At 39.1% G+C, this 24,741-nt stretch overlaps 2 protein-coding genes across 9 annotated transcripts in view; both read right to left on the bottom strand.

Annotated features, from left to right (window-relative positions):
- Nucleotides 1–18,962, bottom strand: part of LOC138064304 (complement component C9-like) — a 22,799-nt gene extending 3,837 nt beyond the window's left edge. The window contains exons 1-7 of the mRNA XM_068926151.1: nucleotides 15,620–18,962; nucleotides 10,550–10,667; nucleotides 9,538–9,685; nucleotides 8,020–8,167; nucleotides 6,169–6,307; nucleotides 3,118–3,336; nucleotides 637–877 (exon numbers count right to left, since the gene is read on the bottom strand). Of these exons, the coding sequence (XP_068782252.1) occupies nucleotides 637–877; nucleotides 3,118–3,336; nucleotides 6,169–6,307; nucleotides 8,020–8,167; nucleotides 9,538–9,685; nucleotides 10,550–10,667; nucleotides 15,620–15,705 (1,099 nt within the window). The 5' untranslated portion in view covers nucleotides 15,706–18,962. The remainder of the gene's footprint in view (nucleotides 1–636; nucleotides 878–3,117; nucleotides 3,337–6,168; nucleotides 6,308–8,019; nucleotides 8,168–9,537; nucleotides 9,686–10,549; nucleotides 10,668–15,619) is intronic.
- LOC104147800 (DAB adaptor protein 2) overlaps nucleotides 17,491–24,741 on the bottom strand; it is a 25,123-nt gene continuing 17,872 nt past the window's right edge. For 2 of the 8 annotated variants that reach the window (XM_068926143.1, XM_068926144.1), the window contains exons 10-15: nucleotides 23,176–23,811; nucleotides 22,162–22,315; nucleotides 21,102–21,629; nucleotides 20,511–20,602; nucleotides 19,677–19,744; nucleotides 17,491–18,989 (exon numbers count right to left, since the gene is read on the bottom strand). In XM_068926143.1, the coding sequence (XP_068782244.1) occupies nucleotides 19,682–19,744; nucleotides 20,511–20,602; nucleotides 21,102–21,629; nucleotides 22,162–22,315; nucleotides 23,176–23,811 (1,473 nt within the window). In that variant the 3' untranslated portion in view covers nucleotides 17,491–18,989; nucleotides 19,677–19,681. The remainder of the gene's footprint in view (nucleotides 18,990–19,676; nucleotides 19,745–20,510; nucleotides 20,603–21,101; nucleotides 21,630–22,161; nucleotides 22,316–23,175; nucleotides 23,812–24,741) is intronic. The other 6 variants (XM_009680670.2, XM_068926145.1, XM_068926146.1 and 3 more) reach the window with 3 other exon arrangements.

The raw sequence follows: 24,741 nt of genomic DNA, 5'->3' as shown, positions 1-24,741 counted from the left end.
GCTTCAGAATGATCACTTAAACCCATCACAAAACCACATGTGCCTGAACTGCACAAGGGAGGATTAAGTTACTGCTTTCCTATCTTAATCAGGGTAAGGAAAATTCCAGTGTGAATGTTAAAGTCTGTAAAAATAGTTTCCACATGGTCAACTCCACCATGTGATTTCTGGGAAATTCTTCAATTTATCCATTATTTTATGCCACTGCCATACTCAGAGTGACTGCAGCACAAGGAGATACCAACTGGCAAAATGAATTTAAGGTTTCGCCAGATTTCCTAGGCATTGCAGATCTCTTGTGAATCAGATCCCACCACTAATTATTGTGAATATTTTGAATAGTTTTATTTAAGATGATTTTTCTTTGTTTTTCGTTTTTTTTTTTTTTTTTTTTTTTTTTATATGACATGCTTAAAATACAGACCTGCAAGAAAAAATCTTGGAAGATACAAAGACAGACCCTTTCACCTCTTGAACTGGTGTAATTCTGTACTGATGCCATTGATGGCACACATGGAACTGTGCTGTCCTCAGTAAAGTTCCATATATACATGAAACTGTCCTCATCCATCTCTTTGTGTGGCTGGAGACTCAGTGATAATCGGCATACCAGAGCTAGGCCAGTAGAATGCATACCTGATTGAGACATATTATAATCATCCAGCACATATACAAGTTCATATTTTCCTCCCACAGCTCCAGAGACTGCATAGTGAGTTCCATAATCTTCCAGGAATTTGAAATATTCCCCCTTATCATATTCAGCAGGCAGAAAGTTTAGATCATCAAGGAAACTGTCTGTGAGACGGACATCACGACTTCGCATTTGGAATCTTCCAAGCTGAATTTTTCCTTTTACATGCAGGAAGGTTTGTTTCTGAATACACCAGTGAGAAGAAAGCAGGAGATGAGAGTGAGATTCTGGAATGCACTACAGCAGGAAAATCTATTCTTTTTACTTTTAAAGAAATTGTAGCACTTTTGAACATTGTATTCAATCTAGCATTTTGGAACAGGGACAAAGTTGTTTAAATGAAATAGTAGGTTCTCTAAAATGTCATCTAGTGTTTTAACTGAGGAAGTAGCAAGAACTTTAGCTAATTTCTGTTTTTCCAGTTTTGCAAAGCTCTCCATTTGCTAATTTCAGTAAACCCTTTGTGATCTATTTGATGACAGGGTCTTCTAAGTACTCTATCTATAGAAAGTGTCTTCCTCACTTAATTTTATAACATAGAAAAATAATTCGATATGGCTTGCCAGATAATAGAAGCTGTTCTGGCACACTGAGTTCAGCTGGAGTTTTGCCTTTGTAATTAGAACAGAACTAAGTTCTCTCTTTTTAGAATCACTTCTCTGTTATTCTCAGACTGCCCGAATGAAGGGCACCGCTCCAATTAAAAAATAAAAAGATGAAACAGCATCATAAAATGAAAATTAGTCAGGAAAAAAACCCTGTGAGGCATGTGACCTATACCTACATTCTAACCTGAGGTTTCATAATCTATATAGTCATAAATTACACTGCTGATGAATTTATATCATAGTCTCAACTAAGACCTGTCTGCTGCATATAATACAGGACGTCTTGTGAAATAGTAACACTTAGAGCGGTAAACAAACACAAGCCTTCCAAACTCCATTTTTATCTACAGTACTTATGTGGGTTCCTTTACAGTCATGCCTAATAGGAAGTAAATAAGAAGGATTTAGCAACTGACCATCACATGAGATGGTGACATTTAAGAGATCTTCAACTCCCCACTTAATTGCTGCCTAGAAATGGCAGAAATCTTCAGGCATCTAAACTTCGGTGAGGAAATTTTTGCAGGTGCAAATATTTCTGCCACTAGCACGTACAAAATCTCTTACTCCTGATGTTCCCAGGCTGCTCCATGCTCTAACTCACCCCTAAGCCCTGTTAGGATTCTCAGGCCAGGGATTCCTGTTACGCTAACTTGCAGCAACATGAGTTTACGATGATCGACCTCTGCTGGTGACAGATTCTGACTCATTTTCTGAAGTGATCTCAGAGCAAGGATTTGAAGCCAGAACTCGCATTGCAGGTCACTAGGCTATAAGTGGCCTAATGTATCTTGAGATACAGGACCAAATCTTTTGAGTCTGTAGAGATGAATGCTTTTATATCTTGGCTTCTGCCTCAAGAAACAACCCATATCAATACACTGACAGTGTATTGCATTATTCTATTTAGTATGTATGTATTCAGCATTATTTTAACTAACCAGTTATAAAATTTATCTTAATTTTCCATTAAATCCACATGATCTCCTTCCTGGTCTCTGAAGGTATCCTGAAAAAAAAGGCTAACAAGAAACTGGAAAGATGGGATTAATTGAGGCAGATATATTCTGCTAAGGCTATTTCTGTACTGGTAAATAAAATGGGATAGGGCCTTTCCTCTGTTTCAAATGGCAACTGGAGAGGCATGGCTTATGTGCACCCCCAAAATCTGCTTACGTTGTCCAGACTGCCTACCGGGAACATTCCCTTGGTTCTGTGGTCCCCTGCAGCCTGCTTGGCATTGAGAGCAGTAGAGCTGGCACAGACCAAATCATGGCAGGCAATGCGTTAATAAAACAAGGCAAATAATCAAATGCCAGTGCTAATGTCCATGCCTTTTAGAGCAGGCTAGTTTATTAGTATAGCCGTACTTAAATAGCAGAGGTCTGACCTTTGGGTTATTATTCTATCTATTTGGCTTGTCCAAGCTTACCTACTTCAGGTCTACTCGCTGGCAATTTTTTACCCCAGGACTTGATCTAATTTGTCCATGCTGCACTAGGTCAGAGCTGCTTTCTAATCAGGATGACATTAGGAAGGGCCAGAGATCTCTCTGAGATGAGATGAGGGTGAACGGTGTTTCTACTGTTAGTCAGCAGAAACAGTAGAAAGAATAAGCTAGATTTAATTACGCTTTTAGCCACCTCTGAAATCTTAATCCTAGTATTGCCAGTATTTCATTTTTGTGAATAAATGCCAGAAAAGTAGTATGCAACTAGAATATTTAGAAAGATTAATATGCTTTATTCTGGCATTATGTAAACTTTAGTGTCTGTAAAACCACTACATTAAACATGTTAGTTTGATTAAACTTACCCTTTCTGTGGTGCTTTGCAGGACCGAACTTAAATTTGAATTCTTGCTATAATGATACTTGAAGTTTCCTTTTACAGTATCTTTGTCACTTCCTTCAGTAGGTGTGTATTTCACAGACAGATCAGCCTTAAATTTTCTTTCTTTTTCTATGTAAACCTCTAGGATCATTTCTGCACGATCATGATAGTACTCAGCTGTGAAGGTTTTGTCTGCTTTTGTCTTAGAAAAGATGATGAAAAGATTGCATGAGTAGTTAAAAAAGGCAGTAACAGAAAATCTATGAAGCACTTTAAAGTTGTATGTTTCATCTATGTTATCAATAAAAAATATATAAAACAGGTGCTAATATGAACACAGCAGATGAGCATGAAGAGTGGAAACCTGAGTCACTTTGTAGGCTAGTTGGGCTGTCTTTGAACAAACAGAATAACACAAAAAGCGGAGTTTTTTTTTTTCTGAATAACAAAGTCATTTCACAGAAGGCATTAATTAATAAAGGCTGCATGGCCTTTTGAGCTGGAAAATTATTTTTCCACCAAAAAAATCCCAACCTTTACTAAACTATTGGTTTATCTCCTTGGAAATGTTCAGTTTTAATTGAAAAAGCAAATGCTTGAAACTCAAAATAATTTGACTCAGCTAGAGAATGTGATTCAGCTAAATCAATAATTTGATTTGTCTTGGTTCTCCCAGAACCCCATGGGGGTTTTTATGTGGTTTCCTTGTGTATTCAGCCTCTCCTGAGATCCAGACTCCCAAGACTGACTGCATCTGTTAAGCTCCATTGTGGCCAGAAACTGTTATGGAAAAAATCCCTCACTATGTGGACAGATGATGCTGTCCAAAAGGAGATGGAATCCAAGCAGGAAGTCTCATCTTCAGAAGTAAACAGGAGCACAATGCCTTAATGGCAGCATATCTATATTTTAAAATGGAGGACCTTCACAAATTAAAAAAGACATGATTTTTTTTCCTGGATGGAAGAAAAGCATCTTCTATTGGTTTTTAATTTTCATTTCTCCACAGATCAAGAAAAAAACACCTCAGACTTCATATTCTGGACACATAATCACACTTGCCAAGTGCTGGGCACAGAGCACAGAACCACATATGCCTTACTTCTCTCTTACGTTCCTTCCCCCTGTTCCATGGGGCTTTCATCTAAGGCATCTGCAGGGCCTCTGCCCTTCTCTGTGGCCAGGCATCACATGCCGCATGATATTAAGATGCAAGAAAGACACTGAGAGCCAGTGGAAGTGCCACACAGAGGTGTCTCCATATGGGGAAAAGATGACTTCTCCAATGAAAACTTTGTCTTGCTGGCCTTTCCTTAGACAAATTGTGTATCCCCTGTGGGGACACACTGTAGTGTGTGTCCCAACATGAGCATTCCCAGGTCACTTGCAGACTGTGCCGTGTTGCTGGTAATGTGGCTTGGTATGACTGGCCTTCCAGTGGGGGACAGCTGGAAGCCATATAATCTGTGTAAGGGACTATGATTTCAAAAGTATCATCACCAGTGGTCTGAGTTTCTACAGTATTTGGGCAGTCAAACATTAAAGTTTTGTTTTGTTTTCCAAAACACCTGAGCAGCCAGCATATAAAACGTGGATTTGTTCAAGGCATCTCATGTTGAATATCCAAAACCACAACTCAGTGGAAAAAATTAGCCAAAAAGCTGGACTCTGAGGAAGCACCTAAATTTAGTTTGACATAAGCAGTAAAGAATCTCCCAAAGATTTATAAAGCTGAAATAATTTGTGACATTTCAGAAAATTACCATACCAATCAGAAATTGCCTTTATGACAGAAATGCGGTTGTTGTGTTCATGTTTTTTTTTTTTTTTTTAAATATCTATTCTTTTCCCTAGAACCACCTTTTACCAAAAACCATAGCTCAACTTGGACTATTCATCGGATGCAACTATGACAATGTGTCCTCCCCCCATTCTATTTTAATTATTTCTGCTTTTGCAAGCTGTGGGGAAAAGCCAGAAATATTCAGTTTTGGGTTTTGGCATGAATCTTTTCTTAGAGCTCTAACAAGTGGAAACAGAAGTAAACAGAAAGAAATAAACAGAAAAAGTAAACAGAAAGCTGTGGTGAAAACGTTTCAGTGAGTGTTAAGTCTCAGCATGTCATACTGTCAGTGTAATTTATTTGTGTCAACAGTTCTCTTATGTTTAAGGAATAATAGTCTCCAGCTTGTTGCTAGAATGCAAACAAGATTTATTAATAGGTCTCAACCTCTGAAATGATTTAGAATTCTAATTTAGCCTACTTACAGCAGACAAAGGCTAATTCATAATGCCTCTTTCAATGTTGTTTTCTTTTGCATATTTTAGCAGAACATAGAGTTTTAGTAACTGAAAAAGATTCTGCATCAAAATCAAATACGAGCAATGATCTCTGGGTCAGATTTGTTCATTTTGTGGACAGTCTAGTTGAAGTTTATCCTTGTAGCAATAGGCAATACATTTGGTAAATATAATACTTAGTTTGCTTTCTCGGACACAGCTGAAACTGAGATTTCTATGATCATCAGCATTTGGGTGCTCAGGGAAAGCCTCAGGGAAATCATCGTATGAATCTCTAAGGGTCTATTAGTTTTCCTCCCTAGGATAGAGAAAGTCATCACAGATCAAGAAACCCAAGCAGGACCAGAGGATGTTATTCCTGCCATTTTATCAGTCTTTTGTGCGCCCTTGAAAATGCAATAAAAGTTTCAAGGTACCTGGTAAAGGAATATGATACCCAACTTTTTTTTTTTTTTTTTTTTCCCCCCCATCTACTGTTTTTCCCTTCCATCCATATTATAAACATTCTAGAAAGACACTTTCATTTACTATGCACAGGTACATCATTGAATGCAATGGAAATTTATTTGGAGCAAGTGAGCTTAATTGCTAATGCAAACGATAACACAACCTGTTGCCCTCTGAACTTTATCAAAAGCTTAATGCTAGAGAGCTTTGACCACCTGAGGTGACTCAAGAGATATGTGGAGTCAGCTTCAGTTAAACACATCCTAGCTTGCGCAGAAGGACTTACATCGTAAATGAGAACACCAACGTTCCATGGCTTGCGGTAGTACGTCCGCGTGTTCCCATCACGCACTCTTTCACAAAGGCCGTTGAAAAAGTCATTGTCAAACGGACTGGCCATTGGCTGCATCCCTAAAACATTGATTCTACAACAAACACAAGCGAGGTTACACTTCAGAAAAGGAGGTGTCAGCACCCATAGCCTCTTGACAGTAGTATTATGACCAGAAAAGTCATATTCTGTAAGAGACAGAACATAGCTGGGGAACTGAATCTTTGGTGATCAGGAGAACCATATTCCACCACAACAAGCTGCTTCAAATGTACATGTTTTCTCATCCATTTAGTGGAGATAATGCATCTTTTGTAAAGCACTTAAAGGACTATGAATGAAAAATTAACAAACAAATAAGATGATAGATAGTTAACAGTAAGCACAGTGAGAACCTTTGGAATTGGAAGGAGGTGGAAACAATTTCTCCTTAAACAATGTATTTGTCAGGAGTCATTCCTTATAGGTTTAAAATGGACATTTAAACAGCTATTTTCATCCTATCTTTTCGTAACTCATATTAGTTTGTTTGCTGACAGGAACTTTAATATCAAAAGTACACTAGACGCATCAAACCTGTAGAAGGAATATACAGCCACTCCTAGCTTTGATCTCTTCTCCCAGGGAGTGACCTGGTGGAGTAATAGAATCTTCTGGGGCAGGTGAGAGGAAATTTGGATCATAATAAATCCAGAAAAGAGGGCACATTGTTTTTGTAGCTCTATATGCTTATGTACCAATGTACAAGAGAAACTTTTAAAAACAGCTTCTCCTTGTGGGATTGCATATTGTTTTTTACCTTTCTGTGTCTGTTTCATACACTGAGAACTTTCCAGGGGCCACAGTATTTATGTATGATACGTGTTCATATACCTAATGGAGTGTAGAAAATGCTTATCAATTCACCAAAGATGTCATCATCACAACTGCACGTCTATACAACATTTTCTCATGAGACAAGTAATAGATTATACTAGAAATAATAAAGTAGCTACTTCTAAAAATGCCTAAGTACCCAGCTCACTTTCATATGCTACAAAGGCAGCATTTTGGCTCTCGTGCAATAGTATCAAAATGAAATGGATGATGTATCCTTCTCATTTAAACACAAGGTGGTGCTGTGATATACTTTTATTTTGGTCTGTTCAAGTTTGGATAGCTTCCTTATTACTCAATTTGTGGATACACTGTGTCCTACTTTTGTTTTAAAGTAAAAAATTCATCAGAGTCTGAGAACAGAAAAATGAATGTTCAATTTAGATTAATGGGGAGAGCTCCTATAAACAAAAAAGGCCCGGGGAAGTGAAGAATTCAGTACTGAATAAAAGTTGCAGGCACAGTGCTGTTGCAGTAATGCAGTGTGTTGTGTAAAATCATCAAGATACGTTTTCTACCTCTTAAATATGCATGTAAGTGACATAACTGAGAATGACTAATTCTTTATGAAAGAGCACTTGAAAAAATGGTTTAAATATAAAGATTATATTTATGTATAAACATTGTATGCATAAACATGTCATTTTTATATATATATATATATATATATATATATATATATGTTATTAACATAACGATTAATAATTTATTTAGTATCCATAGTCTGGAATAATATTTTATCCTCCCAATGTATATAAAAGAAAACCTTAGTTAGGTGTTTTTCCAAAGTCACATAGTGTTTCTAAATACAAATGAGAACATCATTCAGATTTCACTTTTGGGAATGGCAGTCTACTCCAGCTGGCTTTGGAGACAATCCTAGACCCCTCACAAGGCCCTGTATTAACAGTATGTATCTTCATTACGTACCCCTGCCCTGCAGTCCTGCCAATTTCTGACACATCAATATCATGATAACGGCATGGTGATCGTGGGTCTGACTCACAGTTATCTTCATCAGAAAAGTCTCCACAGTCATTATCTACGTTACACACAAGACGTTGCTTTATACATCGACCTAAGCAAAGCATAAAACATTGAATGAATCATTTATTTTCTAAGATGGACTTTAAATACCACCTACGCCCCCGCCCCCAGCTCTTATTTACTGAGATCTTCCTCTTAGACATATACTTTCATTACGATCACAAGGAATTAGAATCCTACTGCACGCATCCTTCAGATGAAAAAAATATGCTATGAAATTGGCTTATTAGCTTACTGGGATAGCTAAGAAAACCAAGTGACAGCAGAACTGCTATCATTTGCAGAAAGTTATTATTTCCTTTGACTGTTTCTGTATGCATCTTTGATTATTAGATTTTTAAAATTGTATTATGAGAATACAGGAAAATAATAAGTCAATATCAACAAATAATTATTTCTGAGTTGCTTAAGTTGTTGCTATTAGGAGGACATGAACTATCGTAAATTGTGTTCTAAAGCAACAGTGAAATATTAATTACTTTGAGGTCAGGTAGGGTTTCACTGCAGGTTTTACAGAGACTCATTTTTTTTTCTATGTGATTTAAAGATTTGGGGGTATATTTAACCCTAGCAAAACAAAAAAAAACTTACTCCCATCAGCTACCTTGTCTGTAGAGCGCCACGCAAGGGCTTTGAACTACTATTTAAGCATATATTCTGTAATTTTTCTTTCTCTACTTAGACTTCAAAGTATTTGAGATGCAGACAATATTGACAATGGCCTGGGACTTGAAATCCACCTAGCATCTTTCCTTTTCTGTATTGATTGGTTTATTACCATGAACATTTCATTTTGATTTGTGATGAGTCCTGAAAGTTACATTAATTCATATGCATGTATGGATCTACAAATTTATACTTTATTTGGGATGTAGAGGCATTCTGATCTCCAGCAGAGGTGTACTGTTCTGTTGTGGTCACTTAAACCTCCATAACCATTTTGTCAGAATTCTTTCAGTTCTAATTTTTCCCAGTGATTTTTCATAAAACATAAGGGTTCTGTTCCAGGTGGAATTAGTATGCTGGAAGGAAGGAAACTCATAGTAAGTCAGCTTTTAGCCATGGAGCAGAAAAAACAGGAAAGGAATTTAAACACAAACACAAATTATTAGGAGAGAAGAGGGGAATGCACCCCTTCTCAAGCATTTTTCATGCTCTGATTTCGGCCTCATAGCTTTGCAACCCACCTCCATACACACTAGGGGCTCTATTTAAACCTTAGTGCTACAGCATGGCTTCAGGGAATTATCCCCAACAAGCAAAGCACTGAAGCATGCATCTCTTGTTCTGTTTATGCTAAACGACTTCGATGGACGTTGACTGAGCTTCTTCATAGAACTAAGTTAAAAGTAGTTTGCTGAGTTATTGCATATCTCATTATGATGTGAAAACAAAACCTACCAGAATTGCATTGAAAGTCAGTACCACAGTCTGGTTCTGGTTCTTCAGGACAGACTCGACTAGTTTTACAGCTTTGTGTATCTCTCAAAGCCTCCAGGCATGATTTTCCTCCAAACTGTCCAAATTTTTCAATACTTCTAGAGCGAAACTTGAAAGATAAGTAACAGCATTAACATTGCTTGGAGAGAAGAAATACCAGAACTGAGGGATTTCCAGCTGAACTTTGCACTTTCCAGAACAAAGGATCTTTGGTGGGATTTTTGGTTGAGGAGTAAATACTTGTACAGCAACATTTAATTAATAACAATGTTTTAGCAAGCATATAGCGATGCTTATTTTCCACTCTTTTGTTTACAAGAAAACCAAGGAGGAAATTGCATCATATTTTATATGCTTTGAAGCCTGTACTTAGAAGAAGGTGATTTTAGTCTGATAATTTCACATGGATTTCACAGATTTTCATGAATATAGATCATTTGTAACTCTAGCTCTACAAGTCATTGCGTTTTTATCTGTCACCAGTAGGTATTACCTACTTTTGGGGCACCAGTAATTAGTAGAGTTGTTTGGGGCTTTGAATTCTTGCAACTTCATGAGGCAAAATGATGATATCATCAACAAGGAACTGTTTTGTATTTTTAAACTTTCATAGAAAGAACTCCCTGAGAAAACAAAAAACCTGATTTTGACAAAAATATCACTTTGTATGTAAAATGGAAACACGTATTAAAAATTAAGGTTCTTCATAGAAACATTCCCATGGCCAAAAAAGATTATTTCCATCAATAAAACATTTTGAATGAGAACGCTTGACCAGTTTTGTACACTGGATGCAGTCTTCCCTTATTGCTACAGCTTCAGGTCTCAAATGATTATGAGTTTCATCAAATCATGAACGTACATTTGGCATGTATTAAGGGCTGCAATCTGATATTTTCCCAAATGCAAAAGGCAAGCAGATAAAGTCCCTGTGATTGTCGCTTTGAAACAAAGACTTACAGCTATAGCTTACCCTTTGATATGTGCATGGGTCACAGGGCCCCCATTCACTCCAGCTGCTCAGCTTACAATCTATCGGGGATGGAGCATTCAGTTCTCTTGTCCCCCTCTGGAAAGCTTTCTCGGAAGAGCTGTCAGACAAAACATTCCAATACAGTCCTGGGCAGTACACTAAAAATCACACCTGAGTTGGTTTTAAACCACAGATGAATGTTTTGTGAGCATCTTCAAGCTGTTTCCTGGTTCACTTCTTTAGCAACATGTGGTACTTTGATTTATAAACAGCTGCCTGATGTTAAACTCTTTCATAGTTGTTTAAAATTAAATTTTATTTGGAAAAAGAAAAAAAAAAAAGAGTCAAACACTTAATAAGCCAGTCATTTCCTTTCTTGGATCTTTGTGCATACTCACGTGCTTCTGGTGGATCATTTTATGCCATGAATTGAATAAAATGAAACACTAATACACGGAGAAAGTCCGTAGTTCCTTTATAAGGCAAAAGCTGTGTCCTCCCTACTTAGGGCTAGAGGTAGGTGCTGATCGAGCAACACATCCCTAATTGTTAAAGCACTACAATACATCTTTTTAATTTTTTGACCTTATTAACTTTAATAGGGTGGCCCTTAAAAATAATTAAAAGTTTAAATGCTTTCCTGAATTGAAAGAAGGCTCGTAAATAAAGGCACTATTTATTAATAGGCTAACATATATAGTCGGAAAAAAACAGACAAGTGTTTAGCTAACTAATTACTTTTTCAGCTTTGAGTTCAAAGAGTCACCAGTTAGGTTTCTGTCAAAGGCCTAGATTTTCTAGAGCAACTCCTCATTTTGATACCCAGCCTGAAATACCATGAAACGCCTGTCTCTCAGTAAGTAAAAGGGCATCATTTCATAAAAACACAGCTTCTTGAAAGTACCACAGATAGACATTAAAAACTGATGCACTACAAGATAACTAGTCCATTTTAAAAAGCAAGGCCAGTAGTTTACAGATGACCTTATCTTCACAGGGAAGAACGCTGTAAAACAGAGGAGTAAGGGAGCATTAGGGTCTAACGTGCCTGGTTTACTCTCTAATTTATTCAGTTTTGGCCTTACAAGCTGAATATTTATCCACTGCATGGCAACTATTTCTGCACCTGCAGGTTAATGCTAGGGCCTCTGCTGTACAGTGGGACCTTCTCTGCTGAGCCCAGCATGTTGGTAAATCTGTAGCTCCGCTAGTCTGACGTATGCGCTTTTTCTGCCGGCAGGGCTTTGCGCTGCACTCTTTGACCCCCTTCCCTTGTACAAATACACCAGGTGACCAAATAAACATAACCCGATTCCATGAAATTGAGAAATTTGCAGTTTGGCCAAAGAAGATACACCGGTCAGTTCAGCCTTTCATTACCATTTATTGTATGTTAAGGTTAAATACATAGTAAGCTGTTACTGAGACACTAAGTTGACCTGTCTCTTTCCAGCCATTGAATCTTAAACAGCTTGGTGATCATATGCTTGCTGTGCAACCCCAACTCACCCTGACTCATATGCTTCAGGCTTTTTGCTGTCACACTACCAGTGAACAAGCACAGTAGCTGCTCCTGGAACCACCCATATCATGCACTCGTGCTGCCTGCCTGCTGCTTCTAAACAACTCTCTTCCCAGAATTCTCTTGACTTTAAGCTAGGGATGTTGCCTTCAAAATGTGGGATTCTAATGAGATAAGCAAGGAATGAAAAATTCTCTACGTACAATAGGGATCTTCCAAGCCAGTAGGCCAGTAGGGAAGTGTGAAGCTTTGCTGTATGCAAAACACCAGGTATTGAGGTAGCTGGCTCAGGATCCAGATCTGATCATGTCAGAAGTCCACTTCATCCAGAATTCCCTTTCACTGAATGGGTGCTGGACTCCAAGAACCTAAATCCATAACCTATTGACTGTTAGTAGTGCAATGAAAATTTGCCTTTTTCTTATGAATCTCAGCGAGCATTCTCTAATGGTCACTGTCAGAAGTAGCCTAATGGATCAGCTGGCTCTACTTTGACCATATATGATTGTTATTAGATTCATCAGGGTACTCTTAATCTGAAACTTCTCCTGATTTCATATGCACACTTAGTGGCTACCTTGTTTTCTCCAATGCTGTGAGGTTTACAGATCTCCAAACACTCTGCAAGGTGCATGTATTTCAGAGACTAAGCATACATACAGCAGGATAACAAAGGAGATGCAGCTAGGGAACTGATACAGATTTTTTTGAAGTTCTAAATCCACCTGAAGTTGCACTGGAGATGCACTTACCTTGTGTTATAACAACAACTGGATGGTTGGTGGGGGTGGAGAAAAGGTAGGGGAAAGAGGAAACCACATTTTAGAATCTTTTTGTCCTAGAAGAGAGTTACACAGAAGATGGAGGCAACGTATACAAGTTGCTTCGGGGGATTATGCCATCTGGCTATAAAAAAAAAATTCATCACCATGAGAACAATTAAACATTGGAGTAGGTTACCAAGAGAAGTAGAATCTTCCTCACTGGAAATATTCGGGACAGCTTGACAGGACTCTGGACAACCGAATCTAAGGCCCTACTTTCAACAGAAGTTCATACCAGATGTTCTCCGGAGGGTCCTTCCATCCTAGGCTTTTTCATGATTTTACAATCGTATTAACCTCTAGGAAGTCATAACATATTTGAAGTTTGATGTAGCCCAACTGCTCCCTGGCCTCTTCAAACACAATTCTTTTATCTATAAAAAGTTTATCTTACAAATACTCCCAACAATACTACAATTTACTACAGCATCATAATAGGCAGACAGTACTTTGAAAAGCTGCTGTACAGTATTCCAATACATATTTTTGCAACTCAGCACAAAGGTAACATCAGTAGATTTTTATTTCTTCCTTCTATTGATTTTGCAAATGGGGGGAAATCGGCTTATTACTTCCTGTATCTGCACAGCTTACTGCATATATGATCTCTATTTACTTACTGATTTAAGACTAAACTCTGAAGGGTAACAACACCTACTCTGGTATTTTAGGGAGAAGATGAACCAGTTGTCCTTTAACATAGTAGGAGTGGGAACCCTCAAAGATATTTTTTAGGCACCTAGTAGGATTTCTAAAGGCACTTTATATCTCATTCCTATAAATTTCAATGATTTAGGTGCCTTAAAAAATGCACTTCTGAACCTTTAAACTATTAGCTTAAAAAGGCAACCAAAATCCTCTTGCAAAAGGTAAGAAGGGTAAACAAAGAACAGTGTGTATAAGGAAAACCTAAAGGAGGAATTGGCCCAAAGCTAATACAGCTCCCAAAAATTCTCCGTTATTTTGGGTTTGGAGCAAAAGGCCCAGGAAGGAGAGGCTGAATTGGGTTTATCCAGTGTAAATGAACTGTCTTTCTACAAGCCAAAGATGGTCTTCTGATGCTAACTTTTGTATTCAAGTAAAAACATATGCCACCCAACTGAGCAACACATCCCCTCGATAGCATAAGGTTCCTATGATTTGCTGTAGAGTCAGCTTTGAAATTTCAGATTTTCCTTGAAATTTCAAGGAACACATATAGGAAGAATGTTTTACTGAAAGTCATTTGTAGAGGGGAGGGAGAGAAGGGGAAGATTTGGGAAAATTGGCAAGTTTGTAACCTGTACATTAAACCCAGGCAGAATGGCTTGACTTACTGAAAAGGGAGATGTTAAGGCTAATGATTTAAATAAGAGAAGTCTTGAAAGCAGTTCAGGTACTGAAGAATGTCACTGTCACTGAAAGCAGTAGCTGGGAGACAAGTGTGACCTTCAGAGACAAGTGCGAAAAATCAAAATACCTTCTCTACTAACCCTCACTTGGGAGTTTTGTGGGAGCAGTGTTCTTCAGAAAGGAAAAACCATTTCACAATCAGTGCACTGAATTCCTAGCACCTTGTCTTGGACTGCACAACACTATACACCTTCATGCCAGTCAGCTTCATGAATGATTTATTAGTGATCTATGCCTCAAAATAGACAGCTATTTTGTTCATCTGCCACAAAACAGAACACAAGAAAAGGCTTAGTTTAATGGTTAGCACTGATCAGCAGAGAAGGCATAGCTCTGAGTTGGATATGTGATAGCATCGTGTGAAGGTATATATTTATACCAATTATAATTGCTAGTGCCATAATGCACCAGCATAGACTTTGGTATGATATATAGTCAAGCATTTGGCCCATGTTACCTGCTATAGATTCTGCAATAATTCTCTCTTCTGGCTGGATTATTTCTAATTGAATGTGTCAGACTTGTGCTGTAATAGAATTTAAATGCTCAAGCCATAAGAATTATCAAAATACCAAGATGAAAGGGAAGCATTAAATACTACAGTTCTGAAAGCTCTTCTACCAAGTCCATTCGGGTACTTCAGACAACGTCAATAGTCACCCTCAGGCCTAGACACATGCACATGAGGCAACACTTGCTTGTTCAGACAACATTCACACATCATCATAAAGTGTTATGCCACATTGCAGTTTAAGTCTTTATGCAGAAGGATCCAAGTTTCTTGCATTGCATATGTCTATTATGAGATTCTTGCCTATTCTTAAAGCATTTAGTACTAGCCAGTCTCATAAGTGAGATACAGACTAGGTAGATTTCCAGTTTCAGGCTGTGTAGCTATTCCTATGTTTTCACATGATGTTTTTGTAGGGGCTAAGCCCTTGCTCCTCCTTCTAGAGATACTGCAGTGAAAGAGAGTTATATTCCCAAAGAAACAGAGATAGTCTAGGAGACTTGAGATATTAGTATATGTACTGTCAGCAGAAAATTGCACATCTTCAGAAAGACATCAGGCAGATGGAGATTATACTTTCACCCTCAACATGCAACAGAAGACCACTGTTTGAGCTCCACCTTCCTGCAAGAAGATAACTTAAATGGCTTTCAGCCCCCTTTGTTGTGCCCCATAGACATAAAGTAAGAAAAGTGGATAAACCAGTTCCATTTGACTCCTCTTGAAAGACAGCAAAAGTTCTCCCTTTTAGTTGGGTATACAAATAAGCCTTATGCTCCATGTTTGAAAACACAGACCTACAAAAGACCAAGGACACTTACCTTCTGCTTTCCCCTAGAAGGGAGGCAGCCACTTCTAAAGTGCATAGTACAGGCATAAGCTGCAGAATAACATGCATGCTTCTCATTTTGCAGCTGAGTAGAGAAGAATTGTCATAATTGAATCTGAAACTATTTATTTGTTCTTTTTGTTATTTATTACCAAGAGAACAAACAAAGCAGTGCTTTTTAAAAAAAAAAAAAAAAAGTAGTTTCTGGCAGAACTGACTTACGGTAAGCACTCTAAAGTCCACTTTTTCTGTGTGAAGACCAGGAAATAACACAAAAGAGTTTTAAAGTAAAATATACTAGTAAACAAAAACATTTGTTTTAAGTACAGGCAAAGACATTTTCTACTCAATTAGAGGATAGTTAACCGGCTAGTAAAAGCAGTTACTTCAGTGACTTGCATAAGAAACATAGTCCATAAGTGTTTACAAGAACAAATTCAGCTTCTAACATGTTTGGAATCCTCCTATTGAGGCTTGCAGAAATAAAGTTTTGCTTTTTTTTTTTTTTTTTTTTTTTTTTAAATAAAGCCAATACAAGAGAACAGCATACAGTTTTTGTTTCAAAGAAGCTTAAAACTCTCCTAGCTTTCACTGTTACCAAAAAATCTAAACCACAGGATAGCTTTTTAGAGGGCACTTTTGTTCAGCAGTTTACTGTAATCCAGACTTAAGGCATCACGTGTTGGACACAGTCACAAGACTTAACTCATGAATAAGCTGCTTTTTAGCAGTTAAGAGCTGTTTAAGTATCTAGACTCAAATCTTAAAATGATCATGTAGCATATAGCATAAGGATATTCCACAATGCTATGAGCCGATCCAAAATTTACTTTTAATTCTGTCCCCACCCTTACCTTTAAGGGGAAGGGAGCAGGCAGTGTTTTTCCCTAATGAATTCTTAACGTGAGATAACTTAATTTAGAGGAATGCAAAACTGTTGCTGCCCCAATTCTAATCTATGGAGTTCAGTTGCACTAAGCTATGTTGAAGGAGAGTCCAGAACAGTTAGATACACTTGAAGCAGTTTTACATGAAACACTACAATGTTACAAGTGATGCTATGTACAATTCACAGTTTGTGGTAAAGAGAGGGACTAAGTGAACAGGTATGGAAACTAAGCTAGCAAACCAGCAAGCATCTTTGACCAGCCTTTAAGAGGTCCTTCTAATCCAACTCAGTTCTGCAACAGTTGTTTAAGCTAGACTGTAGATTTTCCCTACAAAGGGATAGTATTGCTGTTAATTTTAGCTTGGCTAGCCAAATACTCATTTAGATGCTTAGCTCAAATGGTTCTGTATTCTAGTCTTAGATGTCAAACTGACAACTAAGAGTCTGTATCCAGTACTAGTGCCTAGATTAAAACAGTAAGTTTAATGGCCAAGAATTAATCCATATTCTTTTAAAAACCTAGGAAATTTGTTCTAAATGAGCTAAATATTCCCCCCTTCTAATTTAGTTCCCCTTGCATCAGTTACCTCTTACATTGAATGGGAGGAATGAAGTTTATGAAGACAAGCACCCAGCTTCCACACCCTTGCAGAATGGGACAAGAGGGCATCTTTAGACTCAGAAGTATTGACAAACTCGAGCTGGCCATGGGCTAATGGGATGAACTTCTAGTAAAAACTTACTGTTCGTAGAGTGAGTCAGCCTAGGAGACCACTCAGAGCTGGGATTGTATATTTTACTGAAGGGCAGCAAGTGCTTAACAGGCCTGACGCAAGAAGTTATAGCATGGTCTTAAGTCTTGCGGTAAGATAGCACAAGACAGAAATAACAATTCTTAGCAGGTTCTGAACTCCTAGCGTCAGCTAGGCCACAGGATTGAATTTTGCAGGACAGAATCAACAGCCACACTTACATTCGTTTGCTATGAAGAGTTGCTTCTTTTTAATGTCATTAAAGTAACATCACTTGAGATACTACAGTTTATAACAGTGTAACATCCATAAGTTTCTGCATTTCCAGTTGGGACAAATAATTCTTAGCTTTTTTGCATTACAGAAAGTGCAAAGAAGGTTTATATACAAGACAAATTGTATGACTGGCTGAATTGGGTACTAAGGCTATCTTCAAGTTGATTTTTATAGCTCTCCAGTTCAGCAGCTGCTTAGGCATTTAACAATACTGTTTCAAGTTTATACTTAGTATGAACAGAAAGACTCACACATCAGCCATCACCACTGGCCAAGAAAGTAGCTGTTACAGTCAGTTATAAAACAACTGATTTAAGGTCTGTTAGTGAAAAGGTTCATTAGAAAAGGCACCGTTTTCAAAGAGATGGAGGACTACCTCACATTAATGGCACAGAGGGGGTTTATCTATTCACAAGGAATCTAGGCATGGAGTGAAGCCATGATTGTTTTCTAACATATTGGAAACATGCCACACTACACTGTGTGACAACTCAAAGTGAGCAACATCAGGGACATTCACTGAAGTACAAGCAAGAAGCCTATCTGCTTGTTCCATTTATCTGCCAAGCCACCTCAAGACAAAAAAAGCAAACCAACCAACAAAAAAAGTATCCAAGTAGATTTCCCTCCCTGAAAAATAATGCCATATTAGCACCAAGACAGTATTTAGTGTCCATGACGACCTGGCTGCTCTGCAGGAAGTGCTTCAGCTTATCTGACTCTATAGCATAGACCTCCAGTACCCTGGGACCCTAGGAGTTCTGTTACAGACCAAGTTTGCTCAGAGTTCCACAGCCCCATGGTTATAGTCCCTTTATTATACACTTACGGTGGAGTGCTAGTTTTACTATTTGGTGAATAGGCAAGTATTGGATTTTTTCCTACCATACATTCTAACCTCCTTGCAGCTCAGAGACCAAGTCATATGTCCAGTCACCAATTAGAAGTGAGTAGTGTCCACCTAACTTTACAACTGGCTGCTGTTGTGGTAACATGCAACTGACCTAGTTGTTTAAGATGTGGAATTTTAGCTACTAATTCAGTTCCCTCATGTGAGGGCAGCATTTCTTCCCCAGGTACATTCAGTTCCTATATTATAGGACAGTAAGTGCTACAGAAATAGGAATTGAGGTGACCAGATTTACAAGACAGCATGACTTAGTGTTGCTAAGCTCTTCCATGGAAGACTGCCAAGACTAAAGTAAAATTACCATTCACCAATTTGAACTGGGATGTCTGGCATGAGTCCAACTTCCCACTTGTTTTGCCCTGAATCACCTTCACAGCATGTTCTTTGAGGGTTCATGTTTCAATTCACCTGGACATGTTTTAGATTACAGACATTGTGGAACAGCAGCAAGAGTGGCAGACAGCAAAATGAAACAAGTAGAAAAGTCATGTTGAGAAGAGGTCCAGTTAATCCATTTGTCCTTTTCTGGTTATGCCTAGTATGATGAAAAAGACTTAAGGTTAGAAGTAATAGTTTTACTACTTAAACAAGCTTAGAGCTTCTAAGAGAAGAAAACTAAGCGATAAAAACCAACACCGAGCTTCTGTTAGAAGCCAGACAGAGTACTTCAGGGGGAAAAAAGCTACTATGGAATAGGACTAGAATTGCTAGTTTGGCAGCTCATGTTCTTCGGTCAAACAAATCAAAAATCTTCAGACTTACATTAGTCTCCAATGACTAAGGCTCTCATAACTACACTTACGTTTTCACTCTCACTTTGCATATAAAATCTGAATATTTAGGAGACAGCTATATGGTGCACTGTGTGATAACACTGCACTAAAGAGATACCTGCAGGAATTTACTCAGACCCTTGGAGTTCTGCAGCACATTTTCTTTCACTGAGGAAAGTTAATCTCTTGTGGCCTTGAAATCTAAGTTCACAGAAGACTTTGATCCTTGTTTCTAAAAAAGTGATGTTGATTAGGTTTAATCTAGGAAGAAGCTGAGTAGAGGTACTCTAGCAGAAGTGTTTTTACACACTGGGTGAGTGCTTGCAGTACTTCCTAAGGGGCATTCAAGCTAAGCCAGCATAGTTGTTTTCTAGGCAGCTCTTTGGCACAGGTTTTCTGAATAAAGTTCAGAAAACAAAGTAAGGTTGTCTTATTAGTGGAAGACTTACCTGATCTATGCAAATGGGTTGCCAAAAGGATCACCAAATGGACCGGAAGGCGGTTTCTGAGATTCCTTCTAAGAGAAAGACCATAGCTTATTAGTAGATTTTCAAGTTTTACCAGTTTTACTCTGCATGGTTTTATCAGCTAGTTCCTGCTCAAAACACTGTCTGGAAAGATGCTCCAGAGTGCTTGCTATGCGAGTACCAAATATACTGCTTTGATAAGAGAAACACAGTCTAAAGCCATGCTGGCAGTTATTTACTAATCTGAGGCAAGGTATCTGTTAGAAAGGCCACGTGTACTTAATGAACACTCATTTGGAGTTGAGCCAGTATAGTCATGATGAGATCCATTTTAGCCAAACACTAAATACCATAAGTCAGCATTCTGGAATTACTCCAGAGTTTCCATTCAGGGCTTCAAATGCCGTGTTCCAGAGTGATGTGGTTAGGCCACTTCTTCCACTGGAGGACACCAAACGTAGGAACCTCCCATTTGTTGAATGAGAGCTCTACACAGTCTGCACGCAGTCTATTCTGCGGAGGTAAACACAATCAAGGTATGCCTTTTGCAGTTATGTTATTTTACAGTCTGTTCTAGAAGCAGCTCACAATACAGGAGCTAAGGACTCCCCAGTAGGGCCTCCCAGCTTGGGAAACTGGCTATGAATCCAAGCCAAATGCAAGAAGGCTAACAAAGCACGATTCCAAGTAATGCCTCACTAGACTACATATTAGCCTCAGATATGCAAAATATTTTGTTCCCTGGCCTCTAAAACCAGAGCGGACTGGCCCTCAGACTTCCCTATCATGAAGGGAACCATGCTTTTTATTACTTACAGAGGAGGTGCTGAAAACGTCCGTTTTAGGTTGACTTTCAAACAGGCCATCAGCTGGCAGAGCACTCTGTCGGGGAACAGGCTTTGGAGGTTCTAGGTAGAAGAAACATACTGCTGCATTACTAAAGGCTTTTAGACAAGTACTCAGCCCTGTCTGTAGAGCAACACCCCAGCTAGTCTAGTAGGTATTGCTTTGAGTGGTCCAAAAATTGTGTCTTACTTTTAGTTCAGCGCATTTATGCTAGACGCTACTTCTAACACTGTGCAGACCTAGTTTACTTGCACGGCCTAGTCAAGTAATTTAGGCACTAGGTGTCAGTGTTTGGCCACTGCTCCAAGTTATGCTTTTTAAAAAAAACTAGGGGAAATAATCCTTGAATCCACCATTTCAGGGACTAAGATGATTTATTAGTTACATCAGACAGGGCTAGTGGTCAGCCATCCTACTCCCTGAGCAGCTATACAAGCAGAAGAGAGACTTTACCGGTCATTTTGGCAGACAGCTTGCTAGCTTCCAAGTCATCATGATCTATACTATCTTGAGGAATGCCTACTTTACTACTGAAATAGCTGCTGAAAGCTCCAGAAGCACCTGAAAGGCTTTGCTGCTCTCCTCTCCTTGCTGGTACTGCAGGTGGCTTTGTCAGCTGGAAGTCTTTGAACATTTCCTTGACATCCTTCATCTCTCTATCACCAAGTGGATCCAGAGCAATAAAGGCATCACTCTCTTTCTTGGATAGCTCCTTCTGAGGTGCAGTTCTAGGTGGTGGCTGAGGCGGGCTAGTAGTTGTTGACATGGAAGGCAGTACAGATGGTGTCTGAGCAGGTAGTGTTGAAGGTGGGAATATGCTACTCTGGAAGGGATTTACAGCACCAGCTGGCTGTGCCCATGAAGTAGATGGAACTTGTGCTGGCTGTGCCCACAGACCAGGGGACTGAGAGGGTGCTGGACCAAAAGATGCTGGCTGGTTCCAGCTTGACACTGCTTGAGTACCAAAGGCAAGTGGTTGAGTAAATCCTGTAGGCTGAGCAGGCATCATAGATCCAGGAAAGACTGATGCAGCCTGAGTGAAGGCAGAGGTCTGTGCACTCCATGGGGATGAAGTTACTGGCAAGCCACCTGGGAGGAAGATTGTTACACAGCGCTCAGCAACCTGAGAACTCTAAGCAGAAGTGCATTGATTCCACTGTGGGTACCAGCATATGCTCTTTGCAAAAATCTGTTGTTTTACACTGAAAATGGAGGCATTTGGCAAGAGGGAGAGGAGAAGTCTACCTTTTACTCAGCTCCATTTCAGTCCTTAATGGACCTGAGGTTGATAGACAAGCAATAAGAGCATACTTAGTCCTAGCAGCATCTACTGTACAATTACTGCCAGGTAAGTCTATAACACTAAGACCTGACACACTTGAATCTTGTGCAACTGAAGTAGCAAGCTATCCTTGAAGTTTAAGCCAGAAAAGCCCAGTTCCAGTTAAGAGAGCAGAATTTAGGGTTCTGTTCACAGACTATGTATAGAGTCCAGAGTAGACAGGGAAAAAAAAAAAAGTCACATGGGTTAGGCACTGTACATGAAGTAAAGGGGAACTAGAACCATTACGTTGATATCAACAGATATCAGACTAGAGCAAGTTTCACTTTGTGAACTAACCTAGACCAGCCAGTGGAGGCGCTGTGGTAGGACTTGTTTTGAAGAGGTCCAGTGGGCTAGTTGGCACAGTTCCTGGCTGTGCCACTGAAGTCAAACCAAGGCTCTCTGTAGTTGGTGCAAACAAGTCTGAACTAAACAAGTCACTTGATGCAGTCTGGAAAGAGAAAAGCTTTTGTGAGAATGCTTGGCCAGGCACTTGCTAGCAAGATCAAGACTCTAGTCTGGAACTACATAAGCTTTTGTGACAGCTACTGCAGGGCAGCAAGCTTCAATTTAGAGCTCAAGCACAGAAGTCTGAAACCTCACCATTTAGTTTGAACATGTATTAATATACATGGTATTTAAGTGGGCATAATCTACTATTGACTTGTAGTGACCGTCAAAGAGCTAGCTTAGTAAGCATCACTCCCATATGAACGTTCCTGCTCAGTCTGCAATATCCCTTGCAGATATAAAGCTGTAATTATTTGAAGTTGCTTCAGTCTATATGGTACATAGCAGTTGTATCATGGCCACTAACCAAGCTTTGCACTGCAAGAGAAATGCAAGAGAAATGCAACTGACCTGGAGCCACTTCTGCCATCTAGTCAGACAAGTCAAGATGGCCTTCAGTAGGCAGATGCTGTGAAACTACAGAGGTATCAGTAAACTAGTACTAGTATTCCATTCTCATGGAACCACAGGTAGACAGGCACACAACTATCATAGCAGGTTCTGGCATTATATCAAGTATCAATATACATCACAGAATACTTACCAGACCTTTACAGAAGTATGGCAGCATTAAGGAAAAAAGTATATATAATTTAGTGATTCTAGCTACTATGAAGCATTCATGAAAGTTAGAAGATACCATGGCTGCAGAGAGGTTAGAAAAAGCATGGTAGGTAGAAGAGTAGTAGTTGTGTTGTGAAGCTGCTTAGCCAGTAATATAGCATTGAGAAATGAAAGCTTCCTTCACCCAGCTTCTCTAAGGGCATGCATTTCACCATTAATTACTTGAAGATTGTTCACCTTGACAGACCTCCTTCCTCTTCCTGGCTTGGTACTTTGTGGTGGTGGGCTAATTGTTATAGACTCATGTGACATGAGCTGGATATTGCTTTCAGAATCCAGCTTTACTCCATTCTGCAGAGATACTCCTTTGGAAGACCCTTCCACAAACAGGTTTGATGGGGCTTTAAGAAAGCCATTCTGTTCTCTCTCTGGTACCCCATTTGGGGTTCTTGCTGCAGGCGGCTTACTCTCAAATGGCCACTGGCTTGTGAGTGCTTCTCGTTTGCCAGTTCTATTAGAAATCTGGTCAAACTGTTTACCAAAGTAGTCAATATCACCATTTGAAGCACCATTACCCACCGGTGTCAAGGTACTCAGACTTTCCTTCTTCTGATCAGCAGATTTTAGAGAATCAAATGAAGGCTGTGCAGATTGGTCTGGTTGTGCGAAAGGATCATCACTGAAAGGGTCTGGATTAGGTGTGGGAAAGAAGCTGAGATTGGCAGAAAAAGAAGTTTCAGGCAAGAAAGGTGGCTGTGGCTTTGGTTGTGGAAGAGAGGTTGTGATGCCATTCAAGAAGAGATCCTCTTTTGTAAAAGTCTGTTTGGTCTCAATTTCAGAGTTTAGATCCACTAACAGAATCTCTTTAGTTTCCTATTTGTTCAGAAAGAAAAATAAAGTTAGTTTTATGTATGGACTTGCTTCATAGTACAGAAGTTCAAAGAAAGATAGCTGTAAGTGGAAAGACCCTGGCACCCAATACTTGACTCTGACAGCAAACACTGGATCAGTATGAAGTTATATGGCTTGTGAAACCAAGCTTAGTGCAAGACAGGCACTGCAAGCCATCATCAAATCAAAGCTGCTCGGCTTCAGAAACTCAGTGTTAAAAGTATCAGTTTTAAGATCTTTCAGTTTGATACAAGACCCTTGTGTTGCAGGGCTTAATGACTACAGTCTCTAGACTAATGATACTTAAGCTTTTGCTGGAGTCAAGCGTTCACAATTGAGTCCTTTGTTCTAGTCCTTTGTTTTAACTAGCTGAAGTCACAATAAGGCAACATGATTTCACAAGTTAACAGTCTTGCCTTCTGAGTAAGATTAGAAAGTATTCACAAGTGGAAAAAGTTAGTATTCTGTCTCTCCACTGAGCAGGCAGTAGAAGGGCACCAAGACTTGAGTCACTTGGTGGAGTGACACCTATTGCAACATTGCAGATTGTATCATTGCTGATTGCAAAGGAGCATTTAGCGCTAGAGTAAACTGGTAGGATTTTTAGTGTCGCATTGAGTTGTGATAAAGCAAATTCATACTTTTGTGGAGTAAGGCCACATCTTGATCTAGGGCCACCATCTAGACTTGCCAGGAGTCCTCTCTAGGGGACTTATGCAAGGATTCACTTATCTTTAAGATGAGCTTTAGCTTTAAGTGTTTTCAGCTGAGTTTCTGTAATAAGCCCCACAGTAGAAGCATATACTGCTAGTACATGTTTCTAAGACACCTCACTAACAATAGAGAAGCGTCTCTGCCAACTAGTCTCAAGTTACTCTGACAGATAAGTTAAGAGTGGCATTAGCTACTCTA

Source organism: Struthio camelus, chromosome W, assembly GCF_040807025.1.
Source record: "Struthio camelus isolate bStrCam1 chromosome W, bStrCam1.hap1, whole genome shotgun sequence".
NCBI classification, from domain to species: domain Eukaryota; kingdom Metazoa; phylum Chordata; class Aves; order Struthioniformes; family Struthionidae; genus Struthio; species Struthio camelus.
The sequence above is the reverse complement of the archived record's forward strand: the minus strand, read 5'-3'. Positions and strand labels throughout refer to the sequence as shown.